Consider the following 21,895-nt stretch of genomic DNA (forward strand, 5'->3'; position numbering starts at 1 on the left):
CTTTGGCCTTATCTCTTGTTATAAATAACACATGCAAAAAAAGTTATCAGAGAATATACGCCTGAATGTTCTAATTGTCCACTAACAGCGCTGAAAACTGATAATTCTTTTGTAGGTCATGCTGCCTCCTGGTGCTCAGCACTCTGATGATAAAGGTGCTAAAGAAACTATTCTTGATGATGATGAGTGTCCACTGCAGATATTCAGGGAGTGGCCTAGTGATAAAGGTATGTCCAAAAACCTTAAAGATATTTTTGTGCCTTGGGTCATAAACCATGTTGTGGAGCCCCTGTAAAGGAAGAAATTCTAACATATTTTAGTGTGTTTTGCTTTTGCTTTTGGACACTTAAAATACTAGGGAGTATTAGAGTTATTTACTATTTCATTATGCACTGTTCGTAGTATTACACTATTAGGTAGTAGAAAGGTTTTGCATTTTGTCCCAAATTTTCTAAATTATTCACTATACTGAAGTATGCTTTTAATCTGTGTGTAGTTATTTTGAAGTTAAAACTATTCTAAAGAAGTGACAGGAACTTAGTAAGCTGAAAGTAATCCTGTGGGACACTTGCAGATTAATAGATGTTGGTTGTGTGCTTATGCAGTGGTAGTGTGACTCAAAGGATGTATGATACTGTGTTTTAGGAGTACTGGTCTTTCAGTTGAAAAGGCGGCCTCCTGATTATGTCCCAAAGAAAACCAGGAAGATAACTGATGGAAAGCCATTAAAGGGGAAGGAAAGAGTTGATGGGTCTGGCTATGGCTCTTGCCTTCCTCCTGAGAAGCTACCATACCTGGTAGAATTAAGCCCAGGTAAGAATTGTGGTTATGTATTAAGCTAAATTAGATTATTGTATTGTCATTTGGATTTTTCAAAAATAAGACACACTCTTTGTAAACACAAGGAACTCTGTGTGGCAGGAAGTCTGTGCCACATGAGTTGTTCAGCTGATGTCAGATTCTAAATTGGAGGTAACAATTCTAAAGGTAGAGATGCATGTTGCTCTAATATCAAAATCTGGAGTTGGGAGTGTTTGGAGTGGAAAAAGGGGGTGAAATTATTTACCAAGCTCAAATCTGATTTTGCTTACATTCACAAGTACACTGTAGCATACATGGTATTTGACAGTGCCATACATGGAAAATCACATTTTTTTAACAGTACAAGAACATGAATTTTTAAATCAAACTTAGATGTGAAACATTTTTCAGCCTGTATGGAACTTTCTAATCACTAGCAAGCTGAGTTTTATTTTGGCATAACTGGAACTTGCTGGGCTTTGTGGTAATTTGCAATTAATTTTATCATCTAGGAACAGCTGGGGTGATTTATTGTGTATAGCACAGCTACTGATAAGACACACATGACTTACGCTCTTAATTTCTGTCATTCTCATGTTTATAGATTTGGATATGGACTTTTATTTTTGGTGATTGAGTTATATATGGTTCTTTTTCCTATTAAGTGTAACTTGAGTACACTCAGATATTCAAGTAAATGTTACAGTTTGAAGTCTGGTTGTGTACCTTTTGGGAAGCAAGGTTGGAAATTGGTGCTGAAACCTTTGCTGGATCAGATCTGCAAAAAAAAGGTTAAATTTATGGTCAAATAGTGTGGGGTTTTTTGTTTGTTTGTTTTAAATCCAGATGAAATTATCAGTACACAGAATATATGAAACGTACTGTTCCGTTCTACAGGTTGATGTTAGGTTTGCATATTAATATTTTGGATTCTTTTAATAGTACTGTTGATTTTTTTTCTTGTTTTCTTACTCTTTGTGGGATTTGGTGCTTTATCAGTGAAATGTTGTTCTCGGGCAGTGGCAAGAGTAAACCCAGTCCGAAATGCCGAAGGTGTCAGTGCTGTGTGCTGAACTTAACACATTGCCTGTGGGACTGACCTCTTGTTCGTGTTCTTCTTCTAACAGCTTGTTATTGCTTCTCTAAACAATAAGAATTGCTTCATTCAGTAGCTTTGTAGCACTGATGTCTTTATATTCTACACAGTTTCTAAAATTGAAAAAGTTTAATGAACTTCATCCTTATAAATTAAATAGGTGTTGTCCGGCTACAGTTTCACCCTTTTCTGTCTTTTCTTTTCTTGCCCTCCTCCGCATGTTCTGCATGGTATCTGTCCTGCTGGTGCTGCCTTCACCTGGGTCCTCTGCATGTGTTTCTAACCCCAGGGAGAAGGAATCACTTTGCCTACTACAACTATCACACTTACGAAGGTAACGCTGCATTTGATACTGTTCTCTCATTAGTTACTAAAAACTTCTCTGACTCTAAATCTTGTGTTTCTTTATGACAAATGAAGGATTATCTTATCTTAAGGGTTTTTTCCCAAGGGATTGCTTCTGTGATGTAGTTATGTTTTGTTAGTTGCCATTTAATTATTTGATTGGTGAACAAACATCAAATAGATCATGAATATGCTGTTATCCAAAGAGCTCAACCTTCCAGCTACAGTTAACAGCTAAATTTCAGAGGCTGGTTTACAAGCAGTGTTGTAGTGGAGCTAAAAGTTCTTTCATCCATCTGCTTGCAGAATTCATAGTTAAAATGGTTATTGGGTAAATAGCATGGAACCTAGCTGTCTTTTTCAGTATTTGACTGTGTTGATGCAGTGGATGAAGTCTGTGATGATTTTTATGGGAAATAGCGTTTGGACCCCTGGGAGAATTACTTCACTTTCTACTCCGTGGTGTTCCATAGCATCCTTTGGTATTTCTGCTGCCTGGTTTGTCTAACATTGGTGGTGTATGTCAAAGATTTAGGACTTCAGACAGTAGAGACTTGTTCATTTCTTGTAGTGTTTGAAATCGGTTGCTTAATGTACAAATCATTATGGATCTTCAACTCTCTTTAGAGTTTAAAGTAATATGCAGATGTGTTCTGGTTTGACTGAATAGACAGGAATAAAAAGCCATTCTCTTTTCATTGTGAAATGTCTGCCAAAATATTTTTTATTTTATTACTTTTTTCCCCTGTTTCCTCACTTTATTTTCTTGACTGCTGTAGAAGAACTACATGTGGTTGTCAGTGCAGCTCACCCTTTCCTTTATGGTTGCGCAGTGCAGTACTGGGGTTTAAAGAACTGTATTCAAACTTGTGTCCAGTGCTCAATTATGTGAATTGAATTCAGACTTCCATTTTGTTAACATTGTTATTCCAGAGAGCAGAAGGGTTTCATAGAGCATGCTGAGCTGAAAATCATGGATTGGCTCTGCAGGAACACTTGACCATTAACTAGGAAGACTGAAATTTGTTTGCATGTCACTGAAAAAAAAAAAAAAAGATAGCTTTTAATTTTTTATCTCAGTGTGTGAAAAAGAGGTCTTCACATAGTCTAGAGTCAGACTGTGTCTTTGGAAAAAGCACTTTAGGATACTTGTATTTATTATAGAAATAACTCCAGTAGAAATGTCTTCCTGTCAAAACAGAGGCTGTTTATTTTTGCAGAAGAACCTAGCAGACTTGCTTTCATGCCCTGTGCAATTGCACAAATTCATTAAGTTTGCTAGGGAAGTATGTCCAGTTTTTCCACTTCTCCACAGCTGCTGATGTTGCTGTTTGTACGACTGTTTCATTGACTGGAGATTAGAGATTCTGTATGGTGGAGGATGCACTTCAGTAGCTTGTGGCTGTACATGTGGCAGTCAGCAATAGTCTCTGTATCCAAGTCATGTGAATGAACTAGCAAACTGAGATGAATCTGATAGAAATAGGCTGAAGTGACGCTGAGCAGCACTTTGAATAGCTGATTTTGTCTGTATTGTCTGAATATGGGTTTTGATGAGTTCAGGAGTGTTAATAACTTCAGTTGTACAATCATAATATTTAAAGGCTGAGAAAAGTGGCAAACCCCCGTATTTTCAGATATGAGCCTCATATCCTACAAGCCTGAAATTAAAATTACAAAGCATAAGTAAAAAATAAAAAGGCAACCCCATAAGGCTTTTTTCCTTGCTTCATCACAAAAAAGAGCAACTTTGAGCTGTAGAACAAATAGCAGTGGATGATGTGGAGGACATGGAGTATAACAGCTTGGACGGAAGAATTGCAGAAGGTTGGAGAAGTGGAAAGCCTTGGCCAGGGTGCTTTCCTGGCCAAGCTCCTTTCTGAGAACAGAACTGTAGTATGTGTAACACTTTTGCACATGAGTTTGTTGTCTGTTACAATAAAAAAAAGGTTACAGTTGGCTCTTTCTGCTGGAAGTGCATATCTTGTCTGAAATTTAATAGTAGAATTATCTCCTGAGTTCAACATGGTATTTCAGATCTGCCCAACCATCTCCTAAGCTTATTAGTGTTTAAACCCTTAGTAGTTAGGAACTTGTAGAGGAAATATGCTTTAAAAGTGTAGACTTAAACTAATTTTATCTCAATAGGTAAAGTCCATTGTGTGACCATTTTTGTTCAACTTTGGGCTTTCTTGTTTTCTATGAGCTGATCTTCATAATTTGTTTTGGTCTGTGCTAAGTCAGTACTATTTCCCAGCATTGTTTCATTGGACCGGTGAAATCAACTGAAGTTACAATTTTCAAAGTGGTGTAGGATTCTTTTTTTTTTTTTAATTGCTTAAAAAATATGTGTTTGTGTTGCAAACCACTGATTTGATGTCCTTACAGTGATTATTCACTATAGTTCCCTGCAGGCTTTTTTTTATAACATTACTATTTAAAGTGTGAATGGTGACTCTTAAGTGCATAAATCAAGTGATGAAATCTATTTGTAGTGCATAATTTTCTAAGATCAGCCTTTGTGGACTCTCGTGGCCTGGGGTGTAGGGAGTAGGGCCTTCACCATAGGTATAGCAGAATATCCTGCTGCAGTGAGTTTTAAGGGATACATTCCAAATACCATTTAGGTGAGGTTCCAGCTGTTGGAAAACAGGAAATACACTTTACATTGTAGTATAACACAACCATCCTTCCCTTCTGTGTCCCTCCCCTAGAACAAAAAAGCCTTTTGTCATTCTTAGGAGTTGTTGTAATTATCTTCAAGATTAAGATACCTTATACTGTAGAAATTGGCTTTTAATACTGATGGAGTACAACAAATAACCCAAGTAACTCTGAATAACTCCTTAAAATTTTCTCCTTTTTGTGGAGGAAAAAATTGCATTTGTATCTAGTGCTGTGGTTGTAATACAAGGTGTTCTGGGAGTTTACAACTAGATTTATAGAACTTCTGTTTATATTGCCTTTCACATAAAAATTTGAAGATAACTAGTTGCCTACTGTAGACAGCATGAATGTATGCACCGTGGCTTTAATAATATTCTCTAATGCTTTTTTGGAGATGACTTAAAATCATTGTTCATTATACAGGTAAGACATACTTTGTCTTGCAGCCTGTATTTTACTTTGCTTTGGAAAAGAGATTGGAGAGAAATAGAAATGACAGTATTATTTCCGTTTCCACTCATATTTAAAGTTGTAGGATTTTCTGGGAAGTGGGGAGGATTTATATGTATGACAAGACCCATTTGTGTTAGTCTGTGAAGGCACCAGCTAAATTGTGCACACTTTGTATGTCCAGCATTTTTCTGAGGGGAGTAGGAAGTTGGACTTTATTTTTTACCTAATTTTCTGTGAGATGAAAATATAGGTCAATGGAACTATAAAGATAAAGCCAGAAGTGCTAAAGTCCTGTATATTAAGACTAAATGTCATAGGTAAACTTTTTGTAGGATTGTCTTTTAATGTTGCACTTGTTCGGTGTCTGATGAATTTGAAACAGTTTTGGTATATGGTTCACTTGACAGCAGATATTGCTGATAACATGTACTTTAATAAGATCAGTAGATGTTATTAATGTGGGATCTGGAGGTATTTTATTTTCTTTATCTTCTAAACCCATATATACCCATATAAAATCTTAGAGATTTACAAAAACTGTTGTATTGCTTAAAGTAGTAAGGAAATACAAAAGGTTTTTCACGGTATGTTCAGAATAGTAGCTCTTCATTACTTTATTTGTAGTAAACAGCTGTTCCAAGTAGGCTTTCTCTACTTTCAGGGTTCTTACATTATGAGGAACAACCAAGTTCCCTACAGTCTTGAAAGAATGTCACTCAGGTTTTCTTTTTTTTGTTAACATTGCTAAGTTGCAGTAAATGTAGAAATACTGTGTGAATGTTTGAACTTTATTAACTTACAAATAATTATTTGTCACTTGTTGTACAGATGGTTCTGACTCCAGAGATAAGCCAAAGCTCTATCGTCTACAATTAAGTGTCACTGAAGTTGGAACTGAAAAATTTGATGACAATTCCATTCAGGTATGGGAAAAAGCATACTCACATTACAGTCCTGATCTGATCTCTGGTGTGCTATGTGTCATTGTGAAATCTTAATAAAATATGCTGTAAATACGCTTCAAAGTTTGAAGGGTAAAATATTGCTGATATTTGGTATTATTGTTCATAATTATTTGTTTTAATTTACTTCCACTCTTAAATTAAGATGAGTGTTTTATTAAGTCAGTTTTTATTAAGGTGTTTATTATTTGAAATGGGGTTTTCTTTTTCGTAACTGGATCAATAGTGCATATCAGTGTTATTGTAACTGCTTAATGGCTTTCAAGTCCTAGTCTTAATCCCATTGAAGCAGGATTTTTTAAGAGTATAGAACAAGCATATTTGTATGAAGTTCATGCCAGGGAGTCTCTTACAGTAGCCTTGGTCCATGTCAGTGCATTTGGTTAATTTTTAATTATTTGCATTTTGTGATTTCATATAAAGCAGCAAGTAGAAGAAAACAGTATATGACCAAAACAGTGAAAAAATTTTCATCAAGGGATGTCTGCTGCACATGTTAGTTAAATATGTTTTATTATTCTTGTTGCATTGAAAAATGAAGTGAAACTCACTGATTTTAGTACCACTCATCTCTGTAAATTCATAATTAAAGTCAAATAATCAGTCTGTAAATAGGGGAAGCTACATCTTACTCTTTGGTTTTTTATTTCTGCTGCAGTATAATTTAATTTATTCTATGTTAATTAATTTTATTCCCAGTTATTTGGTCCAGGAATTCAGCCTCATCACTGTGACCTCACTAATATGGATGGAGTTGTTACTGTAACCCCGAGAAGCATTGATGCTGAAACCTATGTGGAAGGTCAACGTATTTCAGAAACCACCATGCTGCAAAGTGGGATGAAGGTTCAGTTTGGGTCTTCTCATGTATTTAAATTTGTGGATCCTACTCAGGACCATATTATTTCCAAAAGATCTACTGATGCAAGTCTTATGGTCAAAGGTCCAAGACACAAAACTGGGTGAGTAAAATTTATTTTCATCCTTGTGAGGTTAGAAGGGAAGCCTTGGAAAAAAATACATAATGAAAGCATTATAAATGACCAGGGACTAGTGTGTGAACTCATTTAAAGTGTTAGGTATATAATTTTAATACTTGAGCTCCACCTTGTGATTTTATGTAGGATTAGCAAGTGTCATTTTCATTATAAAGTATTCTAACAAGTTTTCCTCTTGCTCACTTCTGTGTGAAAAACGCTATAATGCCTTATTTTCATGTATTTCATAGTTCATCCGAGCTCCAGGAAAAGTCAGAAGGTGCTGAATGTTTTCAGAGAGTCTGGGTTTTGTTTTTTCTCAGATAATAACTTTCAAAATTCCACTAAAAGGATTTGGAAATGAAGTAAACATGAAATGAGACTCTTAAGATAGGGAATTATATGTCTCAATATAACAACCACTTTTTTGGTTGTTACCCACTGGTTTTTTTGATTACTTGCCCACTGGTTTCTGTTGCAAGGACTGACAGTCTAGAAGACTACCCTGTTGTTTCTCATTCATATTTTTAACAGGTGCATAATAAAAATACTGATCATAGATATTGTGACTCATAGGGGTTCAGGTGTTTTGTTCTATGGCTATAGAAATACTCAGTAGAAACAATCTTAAAATACATTATTGTATAATGTTATTCAGAAAAATAACAAATTGGCTTGGAGATGAGTGAAAGATACCTAGGAAAAGAAGCTTATCTGCTGAATTAATATAGATGTATGCTTTAAGCATTTTCATTTTTTCTCCGCTGTATTTTCTTATGGAAGGACACTGTTCTTTGAAGGCCCTGTCTGCAGGAAGACCTCCAGCCGTGTGGCTGTCATGTAATATTCTTGCTTAAATCTTGAGTTCATCCTGCATTTAGCCTTCAGATCAATAAATAAGTGCTCTTGCAGATTTACAGTCAACTGGAAAGCACTGTATTACTGCAGAACTTTATCTGGACAATAAAATCTATGGCAAAGGGCTGTTGCGGCTTGAACAATCAAGTATTTTTTGTAATCTTTGGAATAAGGAGATAGTAATATACATTGCAGTGATTTAAGAGTTATTTCCATTATGTTGTACATTTAATACTAAAGACCTGAGTAAAATATTGTAGCTACTGTATTGTAGTAAATGCAATGCCATGAACATGTTTTATGTGTATTATGTTTATGTGTATTTATATTTTCTCACTTGACTGGGAAGAAATTAGCTATGAATCTGGTTTTGCAAATGAAATTGTCTGTATGAATTTTTTAAGGTTTTATTGATTTGAAGAACTAATAGAGTATTAAAAAAAGTTAATATTAAGTGGACTCATAGTATAACCCTTGAATTTTAATTTACTAATTTTAGTTACTCTGTTCCTTGTTTATTAAATGTTGAACAGTATAATCTCTAAAACATACTGGAAATGTTATCTTGCTTATAGAGCTGTCCAGGAAACCACATTTGATCTGGAGGGAGATATTCACAGTGGAACAGCATTACCAGCAAGCAAGGTATTGTATTATGACTAAGTTAGCAATAAATAACAGTATATGTAAGTTAAATCAAAATTACATCAGCAGTAGTATTTGGGGAAGTGTGGCCAATTTATCAGTCTCCTCAGATGTTTTTTGTTGTGGATGGGCTCAGATATTATATGCATTGTTATTTTAGATTTTATTTCATTTTTTTTTCCCTAAAACCCTTTTGTTTACATTTGTATTGGCATTGGGGATGTGTCTCATGTCAAAGACAGTAACATTTTTTAGAAAGGGAAACTCTCCAAACCTTAAGTAGTTTCTCCTCAAATTGACTTATGGAAAGCAGATTACGTGCAGGTAGAGATTCTTGTTAGAACTGGTACATTGTTACCTTGTGTGTGTAGCATATGGCTGTTGTCATTTGTGATGTGGTAAATAAATGTTTTATATAAAATGTGAAAGGGTGTTCAATTTTAATTTAACTAGGCTTTTAAAATTTAATGGATGTGACTTTAGACTTCAATAGAGCTCCTGTACACACATTGACTAAACTGTCTCTGCAATCATAATTATAAACATTTTATGAGGTGATAATCTTTTCATGCTTTCTTTCTGCACTTTCTCTTAATAGATTTTGTGTCAGAATTGCATTTTGCAAGAGCAAACAAAGAGTAAATAACACAATGGTTAATGCCTTACTTGCATGATCACATACCTCAGATGAAATGAGAATTATTTCAGCAGTATTAAATGGAGTAATCTTCCCTGAACTGCAATCCCTTTTATGTTATTACACAACTCAAATACTTGTAACTATTTAGTGATATTAATGCAGCAGTGTAGGTATTAATAACTGATAGCTTTTGAGTGTATTTTTAGTCTTACTTGTTTTCTTACCACAGTCTTTTGATTCCGTTTCTCTACTTTTTTTTTTGTACCATTGGGTAGTGCTTTTAGCTTATGTGTGTTCTTCAGCTACTTCTGATAGGAATTTTAGTGATATTTTAAAAGGAAGAACAGAAACTTTATAAACTAATAAAAATCTCTTGAAATTTTTCATAATAAGAGTTTCTGGCTTTATTATAGAGCTTATTTCATATCGTATTCACAGTCATTAGAAGAATACTTCTAGTGGACTTAAGGTTTAATGGGAAAATTTAGTTTCTTTTTCAGTTGTGTTGTTTGAGACAGTGTACATCCTCTTGTTAAAGCACTGATGAATCACTCATTTTCTAACATTTGCTCTCTTCTAAGTTTGCTTTTCTGTTTGGAAAAGGGGTGACAGTAAGTTTAATGAAAGTTCTTTGAGATGTGGTGAAAATTATTTAGTTCAAACTCTTGCTTTGAGATGCGCTTATTGGCAGGTTTTCCTATGTTGAAGCAAATTATTTAGTCCTAGAAATTTCTTATGAAATGTTGAAACATATTCTGTTTTACTGATGTCTTGTTTTCTATTCTTTATGCTGAAAAAAATTGCTATTTATTTTGCTGCTTAAGGCAGCGTATTTGTCCCATTCCTGATAGGATTTGATTGAATTAGAAATCATAAATTAAAAGCTTCCTATTAAGGATCATGACACACCAAAAGAAAACAAATCAAATGTTACATAAAAACATAACAGTTTGAATTGCCCCTTCTTGTCTTGGAAATGTTGTACTGCCTGCCAGAGCAGACTTTCCTTAAGATCAGGATAAATTATGTTACAGATCAGTAGTGCAAACACTTGGAACTATTGCAGAAGCAGAGTGGGGGAGCATGACCAGTTTTAAATTTGTAAATACATTTAACTTTGTCCCTTACCTAAAGTTTTTATTCCCAACTCATTCTTACTTTGTATTGTAGCTATGCAGCTTTTGATTAAAGATGTTTGCAAGCTACATTATAAATTCTAGCAGTGCATTAACAAAGAGCTGCTCCTAGCTGGCTGTTGTTGTCTGTTGAATTGGAAGCAGGCTCTTCAGTGCTTCACTGTGGTGAAAACGCCTGCTGAGCTGTCGCTCTCTGTGCCATACTCCCTTCTTCGGTTTCCCCATCTCTTTTCAAGCCTCAGACCTCAGCTTTTAGTGCTGCTAGGCACAACTACTGGCTCATGCAGTGCTTGCATGCTAAGCACCTGTCCTGCTGTTTTGAATTAGAGCACGAGCAGGCTGGACGGTGACAGGACATCATCCGCATCCAGCACAGCTGAGCGAGGAATGGTGAAGCCGATGATTAGAATAGACCAGCAGGATTACCGCCGACAGGACAGCAGGTAGGAAATGTGGGATCCATTACTTCTCAGAGTCGAAAAAATGGATTTGTTTTTCCAGCAGGTCAAGTGCTGTGTTGAAGTATTTTAAATGATCTGGCTTTCTGTATGGAGAATGAGATCTCTCTCTAGATAAGTCCCAGGATTAACAACCAAAGCAAAAAACTTCACAATACTTTAAAAAACTCAAAAAAAGTAATCCTTTGCTTCAATATTCTATTATTTGTGGTTCTCTATCTGTAAAGTCAGGCTGATGGTCATGTCACATCATTGTTGATTTGTAGTTAGGCATGTCATATGAAATGAAAAGTACAATTATGTAAAATTTGTCAGTGGCAAGATGATGTGATTTACTCTGGAGAATGAAATAACCAGGTCATTGCTATGTCTACTGTGCTGTTGTCAGTGGGTGTGGAGTCTGTCCTTGAAGATACTTAAAGATACTTAAAACCTGTCTGGACACGGTAGTGAGCAACTGCTCTTGTTGACCCTGTTTTGAGCGGGGAAGTTGGATCAGATGATTTCTAGTCTCCTGTCACACCTCAGCAAATCATTGAGAATGTGAATAGAAGTTTTTCCAAATCTTTTTAAAAATACGAGATTGTATTGCTAGCTTCATAAATCAGCTTTTAAATTTAGATGAACAGCTGTGATAAATGCATGAAAGGTAAGGTAAATGTGCTGCAGGGTTAAAATGTGCAGTGATCCAAGTTGTAAAGCTTGCAGTATGAAGCTTTTTGTATCTTTAAATTGATATATTATTCACTAGACAGAAAAGAGAATTCAGAGATGTGAGTGGCAGGAAAAAAATACCAAAAAAGGGCAGAAAATTATGCTTCTGCTTGAACTTGAATGTTCAAATGTTCTAAAGCAGGGGCATCTTTAAAATACTTTCAGTGAAGTGAGACTAGAATATAACTCAGTTCTACTCTACTCTCCCTTGTTAGAGTGCCTGAGCATCTTCAGATTCATTTTTAGAATTTTATTAAGATTGTAAAGATTTAACTCCTTTTTGGATTACTAGTATTTTAATTGCAATTTTCCTCATAAAAGAAGAACAAAAACTTCTTTCTGGACTTTTTATAACCTGTCAGAGGTTCTTGAGGCTTCTGCTCTTATTATTTCTTGAACTGTGCTTCTGTATGTATATGAAGTTTATTAAATTTCTATGAAGAGGATTATCTTGTGCTGTAGTTCTATATTTCAAAAACACAGAGCCATCTGTGAGCTGTATCTTGGCTTCATTTTGATGGGGATGTTTTAACATCTTATATTCCTGCTAAAGAGAGTACTCATTGCTAGTTTTACAAAGGTCTTTTCACCATGGTTCCAGTGTGCAAAAAGTATTTTTAGAGGCATCTATATCACATTTAAATTTGTGACAACTACAACTTCAGAGATCTTCATCATCAGCCCTGACATTGATATTTTATTTCTTGTATATCTTAAATGTCTGTAGTATGTGTTGTGTAAAGAGTCTTATTCATCTAAATACAGCCCTTCTATCATGTGCTCTTTGTCAGATACATTCACTGTGTTCATGAGAATAACAAATTAGCAAAGTCAGGATGTCAGATTAGGACATGACAGATTGAACAATGAACTGCCTGAATACATGGAATTCCCCTTTGTGGATGTATTTGTGGACCTTTAGTTAGGTTTCCTCTGGGATACTCTGGCCTCATTTTGTGAACTCTAAGGACAGTAATTGTGAACTTCTTTATTAGTTTAAAAACCCAAAAATTCTTCACTGGCAAGTTTCAGGTTCTTCTACAACTTTCAGTCCACACTGAATGTTCTTGTGGGTACTCTGTGTGTTCATCACTGCTCTATAAAGGTGAATAATAAAACAAACAAGACTTTCTTTCAGTAACTTACTGAATAGATTAAAGACCCAAGATTAGAACTTGGCTGCCATGTTTTTTGCATTTCTAGAAAGAAAAAAACCTGACATCTGAGAGCATAACTCCAGTTTACTTACCGGGTATGCTTGTTCTGATTGTAATGTGACTCTTGGAAATCAAACATAATGACTATTCAGTTAAGGATTGTGGTCATACATGCTCATTACTACAATTAACATGCGCAAACATATAATAAAAATGAGAAGAGGGAATTTTTTGCCTTGGATGTCTTTCAGGAGTTCTTTAAGATGTGTTTGGTTGGTAAAGAGTGTGATGAGATATAAGTGGTGTTAACTGAATACAGATGCTTACCTGATGCCTTGCTTTAAAAAATACCTTAAAAATTTATACATGGTATGCTGACAGAAATAATCACACAAGGGTGTTTCATTTTTTTTCTCTAGTTTATCAGAGGCAATCTAGGAGAATACAGAAATAATCAGGAGAGTGCATTATTGCTTTTAAAGCGATATTAAAGTGTAATATTACCTGACACTATCTAAGAAAGGAGGCAACCCCTAGTCAATATTTATGGGCCTTCTAAACCTAACTAGACTTTCAGACTGGTTTAGCTCAAAGAATTTCATCACCACAGAGAGGCTTTATCTATAGGAGCAATAGCATAGACAGTATACACTTAAAATGTATCCATTAAAATGTGTTATCGTATCAGAAGCACAGAGAATTACTTTAACTTAGATTTCTAATGTGCAAAGCTTAATTAGAGAGTATTTCTTTAGTGTGTTTTTAGGGCAAGGAGGAAGATGGTACAGGGGTTGGACCTAGATGATCTTCAAGGGCCCCTTCCAGCTCACACGTATGGGTCCAGGATCTTTTGAAGGGAATTCCTGTTAGGGTAGTTAAATAATTGATTACTGCATCAGTTCCTAGACAACTAATTTACAGATAGAATTACATTTTAAATAATGCTTTGTATTAATTTGGCTCTTATGGCCAATTTCCAGAAGTCTGTGAGCAATCTTGCATTAATATCAGGTCTCATCACTCATGACACAGGGTCTCTCATTGGCTGGGAATCCAGTTCCTCTGTTTGTTCTGAAACTGATCAATATAATTTTGTTCTAAGGAAAATAAAATAAATCATCAGCTGAAATCTGTCACTGGTTTACTAGCCAATTTGTTAAACTGTTTCTATCTCTTACTACCTTTCCAATAATGAAATATTAAAAATTTTTCTGGAGTTGTCACTCTATTTCCATTTTATAATACTGTGTATTAGTAATTTTTCTATGGAAGTCATTAAGTTCTCAGTGGAGAAGCACTTTTGATAGTGTAGAAGTAGTGACAAATTAGTTCATTTTAAATTTATAGCAATAAAAAGACAGAAAATACTACAATTTACACACCAGCTGGGTGCTTTTCATAAAGACAGCATGCTGTCATGTTTGAAATGTAACTGAAATGGCAGAAATCTGTGTACATACAGCCATGCTGTGCCTGCTATTCCTTAACTTTCAACTCACACAGAAATTGGATTTGGTGAACATTTCTTCTAATAATGGATTATGTAGGTGGCATAACCTGAATTCTCTGCTGGTTTAAGGTTTTGCAAGTTTGTAAAAAAGCAAGGAACCAAACAAACCCTCACCAAAACCCAAAGGTACCCCGGATTTTTGGATTCAATATGCTAAAACTTAGTTTCGATCTTTTGACATCAGCCATCAAAATTATATTGTGGTTTTTTACTACAGGAGAAACGACACTGAAAGCTTTTATTCAGTTATCTCTGCCTTTTGGCATAACTAATAATTTTCAGGCGAATGACATTAATATGTAACATTCCTTTCTTTATCAATGTTGTTGGGGAAAGTAGAAAGCTGCCAGTTGTATTACATGTGGTTAAAATGGTCATTGCATTCAGAAGATGTTAAACTTTACTCATTTCCTAAAAATAGGTGCCCAGCCACAGAGAACAGCTCAGGTAATGTCTTTGCTTAAGGCTGTAATGATTTATTACATTAGCAAAAGGTTTTTCACTCAGAGGGTGGTTGGGCACTGGAAGAGCTCCTCAGGGCAGTGATCACAGCGCCAGCCTGACAGAGTTCAAGAAGCATTTGGACAATGCTCTCATGTACATGTTGTGACTCTTGGGGTGTTGTGTGCAGGGCCAGGAGTTGGACTCAATGATTCTAATGGGTCCTTTCCTACTCAGGATATTCTGTGATTCTGTGAAATATATGTGTAACCTTTTGTAGGCACCAGAAAAGTCAAATCTCTGTTCAGTTTTCTACTCAGTGATTTCTCTGATGGGTTCTGGTAAGAAACAGCTCTGCAGTCAGTTTCAGTGAGGACAGTTCTGGGGCTAATAGCTGTTTCTTGATGTAACATAGCAACAGCTAGATAGGGCCAGGGTTTGACCTCCTTTCCCTCTTTCCCAAAAAAAAAGGTCAAATAGGTTGGCTAAGTCTTCATAAATTTTGAAGGCACGGAAGGCAGCAAAGTACATTTGTTGTAACCAAGCTGATGTTTCAGGCAAAGCTTCATTCAATTTCTTTCATGTGTCCATGAATAATTTGTTATTTGAATCCTGTAAATGGCAGATGGCAAACTGATCCTATCAGTCTGCTGTGCAGCACATGAGAGGGTGCTAATTAATATCACAGACTCCGCAGTTCAAGTCTGTATTTTTATCTGTTGTGTTGCTGGCAAGTACAGCTTGAATGATTGTGGAGGAAAGGTAAAAAAAGTGTCCTTCTGTAGAAGGTTGTTGTGTCAATATTTGGAACTCGTGTATTTGGAGAAATATGTAATTTTACAGTAATTAGTATCACCCATGTGGATTATTTAATTTTTCTCATCTTTCTTTAGATCTCAGGATACCCATGGGCCAGAACTGATACTGCCTGCCAGTATTGAATTCAGGGAAAGCTGTGAGTAAATTGTGAAGTTACAATACTAAACTGTTAATGCATTCTTCTGTACTGTAATATTTCAGTCAGCTTGAAAACTTAAAGGTGATTTACGTAAACATTGAAAGAAACTATGAGTATATAGATGCTAGACAGTCTAGTAGTATAACTTGTTTTGTTGGGAGAGTGAGCGGATACTTTAGATATTAAGGCATGTTCATGTGTATCTTAATTCTGATTGCATTTCAACTCCTTATCTTCAGATTTCAGATTAAATGTGAAAAAAATTTTAATCCCATCTCCTCAAGAGTATCTTGGATTCATTGTCTTCTATATAGTTCTCTGTATAGCCTTGTGTAATAGGTAGCACCTTGGTCAAAATCCGTTTTCTATAAAATCTGATTAGGTTTATATTGTCATTTAGAGTTTAATTTTTTATTATCTTGGTCCCCAGGTTTTTAAGGCCTCAGATCTGGTAGCAAAATGTCATACTAAAGATTGCCCATACTTCAGATATTTGAAATGAAACAGATTAGTGAGTGCAAGCAAAGACTGATTTTTATTAGTATGAGAGCTCTGTTGGAGTAAAATTTGCAAGAGAAATCTTTCATTTCCCTGTTCCCTTGAAGATGCAAATTTTCAGTGGATAGGAAATAGTACAGAAATATTTCCCAAAGATCAGATTTTCTGGCTTTATATGGAAGTGTTTTGTTAATGTGTCTAACTGTAGTACATAATAGACAACTTATAGTTCAGATTCCTGTATGTTGCTCCCCCTTCCTCTTCTTTTCCCAAAGAAAATCCTTTATGCCTCAAGTAATGAAATTGTTTTCTTTTATTTTCTTTGTCTTTGGATTTATGACATACTGTTTTTTTTCCTCTTTGTCTGCAGCTGAAGATGCCTTCTTATCTGCCATTATAAATTACACAAATAGCTCGACAGTTCATTTTAAGCTGTCACCAACATATGTTTTGTATATGACATGTCGGTATGTATTGTCCAGCCAGTACAGACCTGACATCACTCCTGCTGAGCGTACTCACAAAGTCATTGCAATAGTCAACAAGATGGTGAACATGATGGAAGGAGTGATACAGGTGAGTTACTCTGCCAAAATAGGTCAAGGGAATTACCTACGGTTTTTGATAATCAAGCAAATTTCTTAGCCTTTTTCTTAGTCTGACCCTTAACAGCAGTTGATTCAGCAGTAATACCTGCATTAACTGCCCTTATGAGGGGCAGTCACTGTTTTTATGTCAGTGAATAATGTCAGTGGTAAGAAACTCTCAGCTGAGCAATGTGGGAAGTTAGGGAGTGGCTGTTGCTCTGAAGATGATGTTCCCTGACAAGAGGCGACTCCTTTCTAGAAGGTAAGATCTTTGTAAACATTTCTGGCTGTGAACCCTTGTAAAACAAGTTGGATCGGCTTATTAAAAACTACTGTATAGGCAGCATTTGTTTGCACTGATTGATACTTGAAAGTATTAAAAGAACCATGACTTTTAAATTCTGACCCTGTCACTTTTACAACGTTTGTAACCATGGAAATGGTTGGACGTCTTGAACATAAAACTGAACATAAAACGTGGACATCTTTAACCAAGCCGACACAACTGCTTTGTAAAGAAAAATACAAGTTCTCAAATGTTCCAATGTTTTATATGTAGTTTAACACTCTTGCTACTATACGTGCAAGACTTCTGCAGAATCACAGGGGGAATTCTGTTTTGTGTAAAAATTCAGGATAAGATCCACTGGGCTCTCTATGATATTAGACAATACCTTGGATTGTGTACCTTGCATTGATAAAACAGACTGGTCATTTTCTCAAAAAGGAGTGCTAATTCATGTATCCTCAGTAATTAATTAATTAAACTTCTTTGTCTGCAGGTTTTTCTCAGAAGAAAAATTGAAATCTGTTTCTATATTTATTAAAACAGGTGTGTTCGTTGCAAATAGTGCTGCCAGAGTAGCAGCAAGGACCCTGCTGTACTAAGTGCTGTACAGGCATAACAAGTGTCAGTCCTGCTTAGAGAATTTACAATACAAGTGTTACACAACAGCTTGAGTAAGGGAGAGTAGGAAAGTAATCAACAGGAGTGGCATGAAACTCACAACAAACCAAAATTTTTCTGGTTTTGGAAAGATTTAGTGACATTTTCAGCAAGGGAATGTTAGCTCTAGACACCTGTGTAATCTTATACAACAAGCTCCTACCTTTCACAAGAAAGACTGGGAGTAAATGCTGTTGTTGAGGATGCTTTGCAATAGGAAAGTGAGATTTGCCTTCTGTGTACATTCCAAAGTTCATCAGAGACTGAACAGCAGTTTGCTTCTGAAGTGAAGAACTAGTATGTTGCTTTGAATCTTGATGTTACAGTTGTTTGAATCTTGATATCACAGTGAATGGATATTTGATAAAATGGAAATGGTATCAAAAATTAATATCAGGCTCTTTTATTAAAAAAAATAATTAAATCTGTCTGTGTAAGAGAGGAGACTGTGATTGCAGGGGAGAGCATGAACTGGCAAGAGCCTGCACATTAGCAATTCAGCAGGTAGAATGGAAAGTAAACAGAGAAGTAGGCTTCAAATATAAACTGGAAGTTACAGGTTTGAATCAAAGAAAGTCACTCAGTTTATAGAGCTAATGTATACTAGTTATAATGAACCTAAAAAGACTTGTAGTGACAGAGGCAGGTACAGTGGGAAAGCAGAGATAAAGTTTTCTGTTCTTAGTGTTGAATGGCTAACAAGGTGGCTGCTAGAAGATACTAGCGGGGTGGACTCAAACATCAGTTTAATTTAGAAACAAATCAAAGCTAGAAAGTAGATTATCCTGTGAAAAATATTCACTCATTGCACTGAGGAGGGCTTCCCAAGTCACATGCAGCCTTGTGATTGTAAGCAAATGTATTTTCTATAATCATGTTAATACTATTACAAAACTGTTAAACCCAGCTGTTTGCCTGGACTGTCCTTTGTGAAAGGCCATTTCTGCAGCCTTGTAACTTCAGCTGCAGTCTAATCTCCAACCTAAATATTATGGAACACATCAGCAAGGAAGCAGTATTTGTGGTCTGTGAAAGATGTTGCCTAGTCGCAAGAAATTAACTGAAAGGAGTCAGAGGTTGCATAGAAATTGGGAAGGGCTTCATTCAAATGTCATGGTGAAAGGAGCCAGAGGAAAGGGGGGAAAATACACCTGGAACAAAAGAGAAAAACTTTAGTGAATTTCAAGGTTAATAGTCTGAAGGCAAAGAAATACATTGATTCTAGGGATTAGTAAAATGTCTTTAGCTTGGACCTCTCTTAGTAGAGTAGAAACAGTACAAGCTTAGCTAAGTCAAATGACTTCATCTAAGGTGTAACATAAGTGGTTGTATTTATGGCTGTAACAGTCAAATTACCACATAATAAGTTGTATCAAAATAGCTTTTCTGTGTGTCTCACGTGTAAAGTGTTCCTGCACTGAAGGGGATCTGATGGTGTGAGAGACACAGAAAGCAAATGAGTGGCAAGCAGAGACAGGCACCCAAAACAGGAGTGAGAAGGTGCACAAGCTCCTGTGCTACATTGTGGGAGTGAATTAATGGCTGAGATCTTAATTTTGCCTGCCTAGATCAGAAAGCTATCAAGTCTCTTTGTGAAGTTACCCAAGAAGTATTTGCTTACAAATAAAATTTGTGACTTCATATATAGTATACTATACATATATATGTATAGTATACTATACATATATATACATACACTCATGTATAGTATACTATACATAAATAGGTATACTATAGTATAGTATCCAAATATTATAGATGACTTCATATGAGATAAGTATAAAATAGGAGAGATCTATGAGAAGGCTCAGTGCTTTCAATAAAAATCCAGGATTAGAAGTTTAGTTCATATTAAAAAGCCCTTTTTTTGTATCCTTTTTTTTCCCCCCCCCCAAATCATTCTGTGGCATTTTTCATCCTTTTTAAATTTTAACATTTGTTTGTAGAAGGAGCATTTCCTTTTGTTCTGTGCCAACACATCTTCAGTCAGTTAAGAGTGCTTTGGTTGGAAAGGGAGAAGAAACAAAAAAGCGGCAAGTTGGTGTTTTGAGCTCTTAACTAAAATTAAAATAGTAACACCTCAAATATTTGCATCTAAGCTCACTGTGTTGCAGGTGGGGAGAGTGATCTGAACAGAAAGCGAAAAATAATTAAGAGCTCAGTTCTAAATAATCAGGCAAACATCTGGTGGGTTCTTTTTTTTCTTTTAACTCAGTGTAGCTTTATATTTGCCAACATTTAAGAAACTTAGTATGGTATTTCATTTGACTCTTCTGTTGTTTCAAACAATCTTTTTGTTCTTTAATTGAAAAGTCATGTATTAAATCTGTCCTAGGTGTTCTGTGTATTTTGTTTGCTTTTGAATGTTGTTGTTGTTGTTTTTTTTTTTTTCATTTTGGATGGGGGGTTTCTGTTCCCTCTTTGTGTGTGTTTGTATATTGTCTCTGTTGCAGCAGTGTGGGTAAATGGCTCCCAGGATCTGTTGTTTGGATGGCTAGTTACCCCATTGCCTGCAAAAATTTCTGCAAGGTTTCTCTGGCACACTGAGCATGGAATAACCAGTCTGGGATGGCAACTAGTTTAAGGCATTAATTCACTGAATTAATTGTGACATGTAGGCACTTCAGTTCATAGCTGTTGTGCTGCTCGTCCTATTGAAATAATTAATTTTTTAGAAGGAGCTCAGTTGCATTGTTGCTACTGATTAATGCATCTGTGTATAACTGTGAACATGTGTTGTACCTTCATATTTAGTGTTTGATTTCTAAAGCTTTCATGATTGTTCACAAGTTTCTTTCTTCTATTCTGTTTGATTTCCTTCGTCCGTTTTTCTCCAGGAGGTAGACCAGGTTGATCAGGTAGGATATATTTGCTGGGAACTGATCCTAGCTATGTTGGCTTAGCTCAGTTTCTCATGCTGCTTCCATATCAAAATACAATACTCAAACAGCTGGACTTGAACAGTTCATAACACTCATTCAGCAACTGGAACATGCAGTACTAAAATCCTTTTTTGACTTTGCAACTTTTACGGCATTCCATAATTTCTGCTTAACGCACTTCAATGTGGATATGAAATGACCAAAGTTCTTTTTCTTCCCTTTATTTTCTTTTTTTGTTGTTTGTGGTTCCTATTCTTTGGATTTCATCTGAGGTTGCCTGGCCTGGCATTTGTGGTCGGGAGATGGTGAGATAGATCAGTACTTGATACTGAATCACGTGGTATCAAAGCCAGTGAGCGCAGTATCAGTGTGGCAGTGGGCAGTAGTGAACATGCGCTTAAAAGTGCACAGATTACCAGATACTGCATCTGCTAAGCTTGTAGCACTGTGCAATTTGATGCTTACACTGTGGCTTCCATTGATGTGGCTATTGGCAATTTATTAGCATTTCATGTGTTCAGTGAACATGTTAAAATTGAACATAGTAGTTACAGCAATTGCGGTATTACGTACAAACATTTTGCAAATATCTGGTATCTGAGAGATGTTTGGTGAAATGGGAAGAGGTACTGGTCTATCTTTTGGAGCCTTTTTAAGCTGCCATGCTTTATCAGAAAATTATTTCCCTGTATTATTTCTTGCTTCTTTCCACTTACAGAAACAGAAGAATATTGCTGGAGCCCTTGCCTTTTGGATGGCAAATGCATCTGAACTACTCAATTTCATAAAGCAAGACAGAGATCTTAGCCGAATTACTGTGGATGCACAAGATGTTTTGGCACACTTGGTTCAAATGGCATTCAAGTAAGGCTATCAAACTTGTGTTTCAATTACCATTTTCTTTTGTTTCTGTGATTCATAGAACAACTTCACATTTCTGCCAGATTTTAGATATTGCAATAATATCCTTTGAGTATTATTAAATACCTGAGAGGAAAACTTAAAAGAACGGCCTAGAGTTACTTCTTTAGACAAATGCCCTGTTTTGTGAATATGGATCACTGAGTTGTGCACGAGTTTCATCTGTTAGATGGTCTTGTGATAGTTGAGTCTGCCAATGATAATTTTAGGGAAATTTAGTTTATGTTGATTGCTTTCTCTTAA

General features: G+C 35.7%; 1 protein-coding gene across 19 annotated transcripts in view; it reads left to right on the forward strand.

Moving 5' to 3' along the window:
- AFDN (afadin, adherens junction formation factor) overlaps positions 1-21,895 on the forward strand; it is a 116,402-nt gene that overhangs the window by 43,524 nt on the left and 50,983 nt on the right. For 8 of the 19 annotated variants that reach the window (XR_009485762.1, XM_059841500.1, XM_059841498.1 and 5 more), the window contains exons 7-17: positions 116-227; positions 646-813; positions 2,187-2,231; positions 6,191-6,285; positions 7,024-7,286; positions 8,735-8,804; positions 10,908-11,023; positions 15,754-15,815; positions 16,687-16,892; positions 20,687-20,707; positions 21,450-21,595. Coding sequence is in view for 18 of the 19 variants with exons in the window: in XM_059841500.1 (XP_059697483.1) it covers positions 116-227; positions 646-813; positions 2,187-2,231; positions 6,191-6,285; positions 7,024-7,286; positions 8,735-8,804; positions 10,908-11,023; positions 15,754-15,815; positions 16,687-16,892; positions 20,687-20,707; positions 21,450-21,595 (1,304 nt within the window). In the remaining variant the exon portion in view is untranslated. The remainder of the gene's footprint in view (positions 1-115; positions 228-645; positions 814-2,186; positions 2,232-6,190; positions 6,286-7,023; positions 7,287-8,734; positions 8,805-10,907; positions 11,024-15,753; positions 15,816-16,686; positions 16,893-20,686; positions 20,708-21,449; positions 21,596-21,895) is intronic. The other 11 variants (XM_059841510.1, XM_059841503.1, XM_059841511.1 and 8 more) reach the window with 3 other exon arrangements.

The sequence above is a fragment of the Haemorhous mexicanus genome, chromosome 3 (assembly GCF_027477595.1).
Source record: "Haemorhous mexicanus isolate bHaeMex1 chromosome 3, bHaeMex1.pri, whole genome shotgun sequence".
Taxonomy (NCBI): domain Eukaryota; kingdom Metazoa; phylum Chordata; class Aves; order Passeriformes; family Fringillidae; genus Haemorhous; species Haemorhous mexicanus.